The 12906-nt window shown below is 36.3% G+C and overlaps 1 protein-coding gene across 1 annotated transcript; it reads left to right on the top strand.

Moving 5' to 3' along the window:
- The first annotated feature begins 1858 nt into the window (after nucleotides 1–1858).
- Nucleotides 1859–9214, top strand: LOC149964942 (glutamate receptor U1-like). Its single transcript, XM_090167310.1, has 6 exons — nucleotides 1859–1893; nucleotides 1960–2044; nucleotides 3565–3726; nucleotides 5705–5861; nucleotides 6675–6892; nucleotides 8876–9214. Exons 1-6 carry the CDS (start codon nucleotides 1859–1861, stop codon nucleotides 9212–9214), a joined length of 996 nt encoding a protein of 331 aa, XP_090023436.1.
- Nucleotides 9215–12906: the final 3692 nt, after the last annotated feature.

Consider the following 12906-nt stretch of genomic DNA (forward strand, 5'->3'; position numbering starts at 1 on the left):
TTAAAAACATTTTGACTTACATTTGCACAGTACCAATTATTCTTAAAAATTTAAAAGAAATATAAAAAGTACTTTAATGATATAAATAAAACCACTATTGCACAGTAAAAACTTTTTTGGTTTATTAAATCGCGTTTTAATAAACAAAAAAAGTTTTTACTGTGCAATATAGTAGGGATGCAACGGTTCCACTTTTTTGGACTATCTCAGTTCCGGACCCGGTTCCGGTTCCTAAATTTTTGCGTTATCGGTTCCGGTTCCGGTTCTCAAAATTTTAATTTATCGGTTCCGGTTTCGGTTCCGGTTCTCAAAATTTAGAACCGATCGGTTCCGGTTCCTAAACGGTTCCTATACGGTTCCAGTGTGTTTAGTATTTATTAAAGTTAAATACACAAGCAATTCAAATGAAGTTAAAGAGAAATAAAATCCAACACATTTATTTACTTAGAATATAAAATTTGTTTTTGATAAATTATATTTTAAAAATAGTAGCTTTCTCAGTGACGTAGCTATGGGTTCGGGGTCCTCCCGTGAAACGGTTTTTGGGGTCCCTTATAATCATTAAGGCCGAGTCGCGATTATCGCCATCTAGAGTTAGGGCTAACATGTATCGCCTTCTACATTTAGATTTAACACGTACTTGCGTGTTAAATATATAAAACGCTTAAAATGGCTTTAATCCCTAAGTGAAACGATTAAGATAAATCACGGCAATCAGCGTCTGGAGCATTAAAAACAAAGGTTCTGGTAGATCTTGCTAGTCTGGAGTTCAGACTCCCAAGTCCGACGAGAATCACGATCTAGATGACTTAATGTAAAATAATTTAAAAAAATTATTGCTACTATTCTCTCGTAGGGAACTCATGTAAGCGCGTTATTTGTTAATTCAATAAAGTAGGGTAAAAATGAAATCTTCTTTTCGAAAATTCCCTCGGTTTCATCGTTTCAATATGGAGGGGGGGGGGAATGATGTACTTTCAAGATTTGGGGAGACATTGCCTTTCCTTCCGTTCCTCATTTCAGGGGCGTAGGAACGTTTTAGAAGTTGGAGGGGGCATGCCCATTGCCCCACTAAATAATTGCTCGGAAGGCACACTAGTAGCAGTAGACGACAAATATTTTTTGTGGCCTTGGCTACATTTGTGAAATTGTGTCGAGTTTTCCGACTTAAGAAAATAAAACTAAAACTGTCGCGGATCTCCAGATTATGCCATATGCAGTTTTTTAGCAAACATTTGGAGGACGAGCCCATTTTCAATTGAGAATACATAAGGGTGTGTCAGTTGACAGTTACGTAGAAACCCACATAGAGTTATCTGAGATAGGATAAAGATGAGCTTCTATGAAAAACTAATAGTAAATTAGGAAGTTTAATTACTAAATTTCACCATGCGCTTAATGTTGGTAAATAAAGTTATAGAACCGTTTAAAAACCGTTTAAAACAATGAAAAACTCGGTTCCGGTTCCGGTTTCAGTTATCATTTTTTTACAAATATCGGTTCCGGTTCCGGATACGGTTATCAAATTTTTATATTATCGGTTCCGGTTTCGGTTCCGGTTCCTAGAATTTACTCGGTTCTTCTCGGTTCCGGTTCCGGTTCCGGTTATCCGTTGCATCCCTACAATATAGTGCTATTATTTATTTCTTTAAAGTTTTAAATTGACAGGACAGTTCTACAATATTTGTGATTTATATAAAAAGTAATTTATAGAAATTTAATTAAAGCTCAATGTTATAAATTAGTTGTAATTATAAAAGCCCAGAAAAGCTCTGACAATTTTGTACTCTGGCTACAGGTGTTACCTTGGAGTATGGATGAAGCAAATCCCACTAAACTCGGGGGGATCTTGTTGAAAATGTGTGATTTACTTTTCACTAAACTGAATATTAGGTGAGGTGAACTCCCTTTATTTGAGTCTAACGATAAAGTGCGATGATATAATTTATTGGTGTGCAGCTACACGACGATGAGAAGTGAAGATTGGACAGCTGGCTTCAAAAACGGAACTTGGAATGGAATTTGGAAATTACTAATCAATGGGGTACGTATTTTTCTCTCACGTTTTCGTTCTATAAATAGTTATTTCATTATTTCTTGAATTAAATTAAATTAACTAACAAGGAGACATCCCGAAGTGTAATCCACCAATTTCGTTCCAACTCGGGGGATTGGTAGACTTTCATTGAATTTATATATTGACAGTATATTGTAGTTCATTTTAGCTCCTAAGCCTCGGTTGGTCAAAACGGTTTGTTTACTAAAATAATGGCCGTCGGTTTATCAGACATAGAACTAACTGTGTGACGGCATAATCGGCATTTGAGATTCGTTGACTTCAAATATGACGTCAAATATTACGTAGGGTACGGATGACGCAATATCTGTGAAACAAACCGTTAGCTAAGAACAATATTCTAATCACATTATAATTATAAGCGCACTTTAAGAGCCTTAATGTATATTTCACCAAAATACAAACCACCCCGTACAATAACTAAATCACTCTGACATTATCATAGTAGGTGTTCCCCATCCACGCGTTATGCGACCTGAAGATTTCAAATTCGTACCTAAAACAGATTTTGAGATATTCGCCCTGGTTCATTTTTTACTGGACACCCTGTATATAGTGTGTCAATATAAAGGGGGCCCGCAATTGAGTAAAATCTCCTGGCGCCCCCTCTGTGAAAGTAATGCAAACTAATCCCATGGGATTGTGGGTAAAAATCAGTACATATCCACCGCAGTTACATAGTACAACGGGGAATCTTTGTTGTAGTTCGATTTGACATAGATTTCACACTTTTCTCGGAAGGGGCTTTATTATCGACTTCTGAATATATGATGTTATTTGGCCTACTGCGTTAACTGAGTGACTTTAAACTCCGTTGCAGGTTTCCTATCAGCCCTGATACAGTATATTACATTTTCAAAATTTAGCAAAAAGGGGAAACCAAAATATTCGGATCCAATCCTATTTAAACAGAAGAGGACTTTATGAAAATATTATATTTTCTTCCAAAATAATATTCCAAATGGGGCAAACCCAAATTCAACTGTGGTCGAAAAGTGCAATACAAAATGTATTATGTTCGGTTCTATTACAATCTATGACCAAAATTATTTAATCCAAACGGTATTGAATCCAGTCATTTTCGAAGGATAGTTAGCTTTTTAACTATACTTAGAAGGAGACATCCCGAAGTGTAACCCACCGATTTTGTTCAAACTCGGGGGATTGGTAGACCTTCATGTCACTTGAAAAATCCTAATGCGAATTTATTCAATGGGCAACCATTTTGCCATGGCAACGAAAAATGTTTTCTCATGTTACTTTTCTGCTCTCTATAAAAAGTGTTCCGTTCACACCGGGACTCGAACCTTAGCCAAAAGCTTATGTTACAGAAAAAATATTCCAGTATTTGGCAGTAGGTTAAAACTCGGACCAGCTCTTTCGGCGTTGAGTTTAAAAGTTTACGGAGTCTTCGATTTCTCTTTCCAAAGAAGCTTCGTGAGGTTAGGTTTTTTTCATAATTTAATGTATGATGTATTTCATTTCAGGATGTGGATATTATGATTGGTCCCTGGGCGCCCAACTCGCAGACATCCGACACATTCCGAACTCTGCCGCCGTACCACATCGCCCATTACTTGACCCTCGCCTCCGCTTCGACCGAGTACCAGGGTAGTTTCTTCTCCTTCGTCATGACATTTGAAAAAGAGGTTTGCCGAACCATTTTATTACGCAATTATTTAAAGACAAATCAAATTGAGCAGCCAGAAAATTAAAAAAAATATATACCCTTTTGACCAGGGCCTGACTGACTAAAATGACGTATTTATTTTATTTACTTTAACATGAGCTCCTATATTATTATGATTCTTAATTGATATATTATATGTAATCCTCCAAAAATGAGTGATTGTCTAATATGCAATTACAAAGCCGTTAAGTCTACATAGCCCTAGCTCTTAAATAACCAGGAGCAGAAAGGCCAAAGACAAAAATTCAGTTAGCTACCGGAATCATTTCATAAGGATTAACCTATTTATGGGGATCATAAAAAAATTCACATTTCTTTCTATGCTTGTAAAAATTATATTGGTAGATTTTAAGGTTAAAATTTTAACACATGAATTTTTGGCATAATGCTCCCACGGATTGCAAAGGATAAAACTGAAAATTGATATTTTGCTTTTAACCGGTTCTTATGAAAACCATAGCACTTGTTTAGAAAAATGAGGAAAATCCGATGGTGTAATAATGTAAAAATGGGTAAACCAAACATAAATCAGTCGCAAGAAATATTTTAGGTTATTCGAAAAATTAAAAGGGATTTTTTTTTAACATTGACCCACAGGACCTTATGCGTCACAGGTTAGGACCCCCTTTTTCTGAATTATTATTGACAATTTAGGACCTAATACAAAAAAATCCGTGAGATTGGTTTAAATATTTTATAAAATATTCGTTTATTAGTATTTTAACCTTAAAATCTATCAATCTTAATATTATAGGTATATAAACCAGTTATAAACTTTTTCTCAGTATTTAAAGACCCATGACATGATTATGTGAATCCAAATGAAATAAACCACTTAAAATATGGTAGAAGAGAATCTGGTATCATCCTCGCTTACTTAATAGCATAAACTCATTTGCTTTTTAATAACTAAATATAAACATAGGTAAGGTAATTATGCAATGACAAAAATTGGCAAATTCATTCTTAGCGATGCTAGAAAGCCTATGAGAAAAAATTGTAATCCTAATTACATCTGGCATTTCAATCGACAGAAAAGTAAAAGCATTTCCGTAGTGATTGAATAGTTAAGCATGTTTTTGATTCTAAATATATAAGAAAATACACTTTTATGATTTGAGCTATAACATTAGTAAAGGATGATAAAATTAGCGAATAAGTAGATTAGTCCATTATGAAAAGTAATAATAAAGCTAAACCCTAAACAAATTTGAAGAAATTTTAAAACATACTAATAGCTCGTACCGATAGGTTTTCGAGCAAACAAAAAGACGCGAAACTCGGACCAAATAGATCTTCGAGTGAAAAACTAAATTAAATTAAATAGCCAGAAATTCCAACGTTACGAGCTATTAGGAAGTTTTTAAATTTCTTCAAATTTGTTTAGGGTTTAGCTTTATTATCCCTTTTCATAATGGACTAATCTACTTATTCGCTAATTTAATCATCTTTTACAATGTAGTCCATAGGTGGTTCCTTTTAACTTAACATAACATTAGTAACATGATATCAGTAAGTGCGATAATTATGAAAAATTATCGCCGATCTAATTTTCAGAGCTATTGCACAATATAGGTTTAGTTCTTCGCACAGAGCCAATAAGTGTCTAAATATGCCTAAGTCGAAGCTTTGCCGAGAATGTCAGTGTCGAAGAAAGGTTTGGTCAGAAAAATAGCATTAAAACCATAGGAAGTGACATACTGATCGTTATTATGTTACTTGTGGCTATAAGCATTTTAACAAATTATCTACCAGAACGATTATTTTTTTCTCATATATTTTCACGAACACCATTACAGAGAACCAAATATACATAAACAACATGAATCTAAAAAAACGGCCGAATTATGTTGACAATTTAACAGAAAACCATGATTCCCACTTTTATAACTATTATATTCAGATTTTTGAATAACTGTTTGCTTGGTTTGTAACAGATTTGGATTGGGATTGTGATATCGATGATTTTTATGACGATATTTGCTACTGGTTCGGACTTCGTCATAAATCAATTTAAATCAAGTGGTAGAAAGTCATTGAGCGATATAGGCAGCTTTTACGGATGGACATTCTTAGCATCGCTCTTTTCTGAGGGTAAATTAATATATTCTCTTTTAGGTAGTAGAATTTTTTTTACTGTTTTGAGCAATCCGTATTGAAAATATGTCTGCCAAAAGTATTAGAAGCTGTACTTTATAGAGAAATTTCATCACTCATTTAAACAAGATACCGTGTAGCATTTGACCGTTTGGTTCAGTGCAATATTAACAGGGGAACCAAGAATTCCGCTAGGGGCAGCAAAACCGTATGTTTACCGGGTGATGTCCAAAAACATACGGGTTTATCGGAATGCAATATTCACCAACGATTTAAGAACATTCGCTAACGAATAAAGAATTTTCACCAACAAAAAATAATTTTCACAATACAGGCACCAGAGTCAACGCAGCGCACATAATAACTAGTGTTCTCTGTTGTTTTTACTCAAATACTTTCCGCAAATTATGTAAATAGGTTGAACTTTCCAGGTGGGAAGGTAGGCAAATGTACACGGGGCCTCGATCAAATTAAGATTTGGGGATTGGGCTTTGAAAGGTGGTTTAGAACCCAATCATGTCTTGAAAGTCTAAATTGGAATGGCAATTTTGGAGTTCGGTAAGGGTCCCTCAGTACTTCCTTGAGTTTTTAAATCCAAAACGTTTCGCCCGCACACCCCCTCAGTACATTTCCCACCCTACCATAAACCTCACAATTCCGTGCCTAGACATATTTTACTACTATACGAACGAGATCGTTGCCCTTGTTCTAGATAACGCACAAAAAATATGAATGACCCGGGTGAAAGTGTGGGATGGAAGACAACTCATTAGGTGCTGTATATCATAGGACTGTTTTTATTTATTTCAGGATCTGCCCGTTCCCCCGATTCCTCTCGAGGTCGTCTCGTCCTTTCGATTTGGTTGATCGCGATGCTGGTGCTGGTCAATTCCTTTTCGGGGCAGTTCAAGGCCTTGCTGATGATTTCCAGTGGGGAAGAGAGAATTACCGGAATCGATGATCTCGCCAAAAGGCGCGACCTTATCACTCATTTTCCGGACTACCATTTGTTCTATCAGTGTTTCCAAGTTAGTTTCATACGTCATCAGGACGGCCGAGAGAAGAGGAAAGGTGGTACAAATTACAGGGGCCCGTGCAGCCTAATAGCCCAAACGAGAAACATTTCTCGTGGGTTTGAGAACGAAAAAATATAGCTATCACAGGCCCTCTCTCGGCAGCTCTGTTTACCATTTAGGCTGACATCAAGAAAAGCTAGTCCTCCAACTGGATTTAATAAAAACAAATCGATTTATAGGGGCCCTTGAAGTGCCTCCTCAAGTTAATTGTGGGGGGCTAATTCCCTCCAAGATTGATTTGGATTTCGTTTAAGTTAAATTCAACATTATATGGTCATCATAATCGACGCTGCTGGTTTGGATAACTTTTTCCCTAAGACTTTTTCCAAAAATCAACTACACACTATGTCCTTTATTCTCGCTCACTTCGCAGTGCAGTTTTGACTCCCATGTTCCTAAAATCATCCTACAGCTGCTTCTGTAAGAGTGCTTTTTATCTGTTGAGTATGAATATTATAAAAACAAGTGCGAAAAACTACTCATTTATCAGCGAAATTTTTAAAACACTTTTTCTTATACAGGATGTTTCAGATGTCAGTGCAATAAATTTGAGGTGTTAGGGGTTGAGTTAAAATGTTTGACTGTCTTTGTCGCGATCCTCTGCGACGAATAGGAAAAGCGCTAGCAAGCGTTAAAGTTTGGCCTAAAAACGCCTAAATGTAAGCTTTCAACGAACATAAGAACCCAGATAGAAAACCGGTTTTAAAGGGGTAGTAGGAAATTTTACTACTACCCCTTTAAAACCTATTCGTCGCAGAGGATCGCGACAAAGACAGTCAAACATCTTTACTCAACCCCTATAACACCTCAAATTTATAGTTAAAAGACGGCAGGACACCCATCCTTTGGGTAGAAACACTAGATCGGTGACAATATTCTTAATCAGGAATCCATACCTCTACCTCGAATGCTTATCCTGGCGTATCGCATATGTTAAGATCACTCTGACGGCTTTGGCCCCGCCTACGAGAGAAAAAATCCCCTCTGCGCGTGCTCCCCTCACACGTTGTTGTTTGTTAATTTAACATAGTGACGGCAAAAAAAAGCGTCGGCCACACCGAGACGAAAATCGTCCGCGATAAGCATTCCAAGTAGAGGTATGGATTCAGGTCTTAAAACAAAAGTAGACTGTCCCACTCTAAGATCTTTCCGTCAGTCTAAAGAAACGAATATTTCAAACTATGAAGGTTCAATTTTTTCACAAGTTCAAGCTGGGTTCACAAAGACGTTTGGAGGGTAGAAAGAAAGGAAAAGGGGGAAAAGGCAATCAACTCTCTGCGTTGACCTTCGACTTGAGCTTTTCACTTTCAACTGCTGTAAAACGTTCCTCGTTCACAAGTGGGAGCTCGCCGGTGAAGCTCGGGCAGATTTTCTTGTTAACCAGTAAAAATGGAGGATCCGGTTGCAATGCTGATAATTGATGTATTGTTAAGAATGATAAAACTTTTACTTGAAAGATAATGGAAAGCGCTTTCGACGTTGGTGGATTCCTCCAATTTGACAAACCCGTAAAACATAGGGATATTTTCATATTTTTTTGTGCTTTGCTAACCAAAAACACGTGAGTAAATAAGCTGACGATTTAAGGACCTAAGATAACCGGCATGGCGTCAGTTCCGTTTCGCTATTGGCTAAAAATACCACGTGATTTCTAGCCATAGGTCGAAATATCAAACTGTACTAGATCCAAGTTGAACGCCTTCTTCCTCTTTAAAAATTATCCTTTCCCTTTCGACTTTCGACGGGTATGTAAACCTCTGACTTCTAAGTTCTACTTTTTCACGTCTTTGTGAACCTTGCTAACCTATAATCTAATACATTAATTCTTTAAAGGTGACTTTTGCTTAATATAGACTTTATCAAATAACAACGCATTATTTATTTTTGATCTCTACGTCAAAATTCATTTTAACGTGATTTAATTTTCCCGAATAGGAAACGAATATTCCCGCTTATCGTCAGGTATGGGAGAACATCGTGTTTCACGGAGTGTCGAAATCGGCGTTCAAAGTGCAGGAATTCAACAAAAATTACTTGTTTCAAAGGGTCAAGGACGGAAAAGCGGTCATCGTAATTGAGTCAACTACCATGAAAATCAACTTCGCCAAAAACTGCGGAGGCTTAAAGGGCAGTCGCGAGTTCTACTTCTTGGACGGCATTTGCGGATCGTTCTTCTTGACGTTCTTCATTTCTCCAAAACTGGGCGGCAACATGTACAAGGAGCTCTATAAAAGGCAGGCTACGTTGTTTTCTGCTACAACGTTTACTTTTTAAATTAGGAATGTACTAACGACTTTGCACTATATTACGTTCAAAGTCTCCGTGATTTTTACTACAGATAATAAAATTATATACCAACATATCAGCTAAAAATACGAAAGGCTATAACCCTATTTTGTACTTTTGGTTGAAAATACAGTTTTAACAGATAGGTTTTGGTCGATATGCTGACCCATGCTTTCCTACAATTATGGTACCAACAAAAAGATATTCAATATACGGATAAAATGTTTTTCAATTCTACTTAACTCCTCCATTTATCAGGCAGCTTCTTTAATTCTTTGGGCTCAATTTTTTTAAAAGTTGCGCGAGCCTAACTAACGTTTTTAATTTCTTACACAAAATATTTGTAATGGTTACAAAAGAAAAATGATTAATTTAAATATTCGTTTATAGTGGACAGGATAATAACTACTGGCAATATTTGTCAGTTCCCACGAGCATTTTAATATCGAAATCTTATAAACATCTTACAATACTACATGTTATTCGTTTCATTTTAGAAGAAAAATTATTTATTATTAATAAATCTTAAATAATTTGATCCAAGGTCAAAGTTTGGATCCAAACAGAACCAAGTGAAATACAATTAATTTTTTAATCAAATTGTCATTGGATAAAACCACATTTTTTATTCGTCATATTTATTAACTTCCTATGACTTTTATAAATAAATAGGTATACCTATGAAGTATTATTTGTTCATTTTAAGTAGTTATTAGAAATAATAATAATTATACACGCAATGCAATGTAGACATCTCGTAAGATATGTTGTAGGCCGACCACCCACGACATCAAGTGAGCCAAATCCAAAAGGAAGCCGGTGATTTAAAACCCATACGTGAATCCCCCAAGTTTGGAGCTCTTATATGTTTCTTGGAGCTCGTTGTAACAAACACACAAGCAAGACGCAGCTAGCCGTGACACGCTCATTCTTGCGTACAATAGTTCTTTTTATAAACTAACGTGGCCTTCTTGTTGAAATGTTGCTCTTACGTCACAGTCTCTTACTTTCACAAGCCTACGAGCGCGCGCTACAGTCACGAGGAGAATAGATTTTTCTAGCGCGCGTGCAAATCACTCGTGCGAAGAATATACTAATAAAGCTGTGTCTTGTGACGTAAGAGCAACATTTTAACAAGTTCGGCAAGACCACTTTTTATTTTATAAAATCAACTATTTTCATTTGACGAGGCTTTTGGTTTAAAATTTTCCCTTCCGGAGGTGGCAAACACCAAAGCGTCTAGCCAATGAGAAATGTACACACGAAAATGAGTGTTGCGTCCCTGTTGTGTGGGCTTTGTTTGTTGCCCCTCTCTAGTTTGCGAAAAGTGGGGCATAGAACGTGGCCAATGTGCTGTTAATGGTAGAAATTATTTAGATGCGACTAAAAGAACCGTACTGGAATTTCGGTGTATACTATTGTGACATTTTACTTATTTAAATTTAGGACTCGGTGGATGATTGAGGGACATCTCGTTGAAAGTTGGATAGATTCAGAAAGCCAGGATTTGTGGAAGTGTTTCGTCAGCGATGTTCACAATGACGCCACTCCGCTAAACATCGGGAACCTTTCTGGAGCCATGATTTCAATGACATTCCTACAAGGCATCGCGTGCCTTGTTCTCATTATTGAAATAATCACGAAGAACAATTCGCGAAAGCGACATAAGATTCGTATTCGGCTATAAACGATGAATTCCATGATCAACACTTACATGCAGCCTAATGCTTTTGTTTAGATATAGCCAGTGCTGCTTTGCTCCTAAGACCAGCTCGAATGTCCTAGCAACACGGGGTGAATTTCCAATTATGGGTAAATACAATATTCCCGTTGGATATCAGTTTCCCCAATCTCCAAACTGTGGGTACAATCAGTGTCATTCCATTTTAAGGTGGTTGGATTACGACGCTTAGTAAGACAGAATATATCTCCTCTACTTCGTTTGTTAACTGCGCCCTCTATTGCAGATAAACAGAGCCTTTGTTAAAAAATAAAAATGCTACCTGGTGGGGTTGAAAATTACTAAAAAGTATTTACTTTTATAAATTAGGAAAATAATTTCATTAAATATTTATTTCAAATTATGACTATCCTTACTAAAGTTGATAAATAGGTTACCCAGATGGCGCTTGCATAAAAATATTGATAAATGAGGAATCAATTGGGACTTATTATCACAATCCGAAAGCTTAAGTAATCTAACGTCCTAAAGTGAAATGATAATTCCCACTTATGTTTTATGAGATCTCTGGATAAAGTTCTTACAGACTCAGTGTTTTCCATAAACTTAAAATCGAGCCCCGTTTTGCATGGGGACACGAACTGGCCCCAAGGGGCAGTACAACACATGAAACTACATTTATTCGCTTATATTAGGTAAAATTCTATTGGACGAACTCTATATCCAACTTTGTATCCAATTTCTAACAAACTCTTAGAAGTGGCTTCATTTGAAGCTATGGAGACACTAAAAATCTACTTACCCAAGATTAATTCCAGCCTAAAAACACTAGTTGTAGTTACCTTAAATCGCGGGGCCCTGGCCATTTTCTTTTTGAACCTAGAAAGCAGCATATAATAAATTAATTAACGTACAAGTGTAAGACTTGAAAGGAGAGTAAACCTTTAGTACCTTAACAATAATTAGCGATAGGGGCCTTTACTAGGGGCAATTACCTTAAATAATTTGTTTTATTTGAAAAAATAAGAATCAGTTAACATTTTGAAGACATAATTTTATGAAATAATATAAAGTGTGGGTAAAATATACGTTTAAATAGAACCTGTTTAGCAATTTGCCTAGACGTATTAATACAGAGAGCCAGGACCTACTTCTAAAAGCGTTTCATTTTAAAGCGCGAGCTGCTTAATGTTTCCTTATAGATGGGCTTGTTCAATTTCGCACTTGCCTCCTAAATGAAAAAAAATGCGAGCGCTATCAACTTAATATTTAAAAATAAAACTAAAATAAACACGTGACTATTTTATTCACCGATTCGTGCATGCGCACAGGGGCTGGGAAAAGGGAGCGTTATTTATTAAAGCGCCTATTCAAAGCTGCAATAAAACTTAATTAATCTTTTTGAGATTGGCAAAAATGGGAAGTCTTGCGAAAAAAAACCTGTTCTTTTAATAATGATATTAGAAATATGCATTCATATGCAACATTGCGAAAACCTTACCCGAGTTCACTCATTTCATCCACCTCTGCCCTCTTTGAATAACGTTTTTCGTTTTGTTACTTTGCCCGCTACGTGTCGTCCCGAACACACTAAATATACGAAAACCGTGATCCCAGAACGAATTGAAAGTAGTTTTTGGCTATTAAGACTGTGTTGTTCATTCCAATATCTTCTGACGCACGACCCTTGTCTAGAAAATAAAAGTTGGAAGATTTCTATAACTGGTTTTGACGTAGCCTACGTGAACTGTCATTCTCCATAAATTAAGTTTTATAAATTTCAACCATTAAATAAGTAAGCACCCTTCGTGGTCGCAATCTCTCAAAAATAATTTTGGGCAATTACTTAACTCTGATTAAGTAATCCCGAAACATCTCTGGAAATCGAATGACCCCGAATGTCCCCTTTAATCAAAACATCGTGTTCCGATAACCAACACGATAGAATTCGGAGTCCTCTTCCATTACTCCATGCATCATTATTCAGGCGAGACGCCTT

This window comes from Leiobunum rupestre, chromosome 1, assembly GCF_980474605.1.
Source record: "Leiobunum rupestre chromosome 1, qqLeiRupe1.1.hap1, whole genome shotgun sequence".
Lineage (NCBI taxonomy): Eukaryota > Metazoa > Arthropoda > Arachnida > Opiliones > Sclerosomatidae > Leiobunum > Leiobunum rupestre.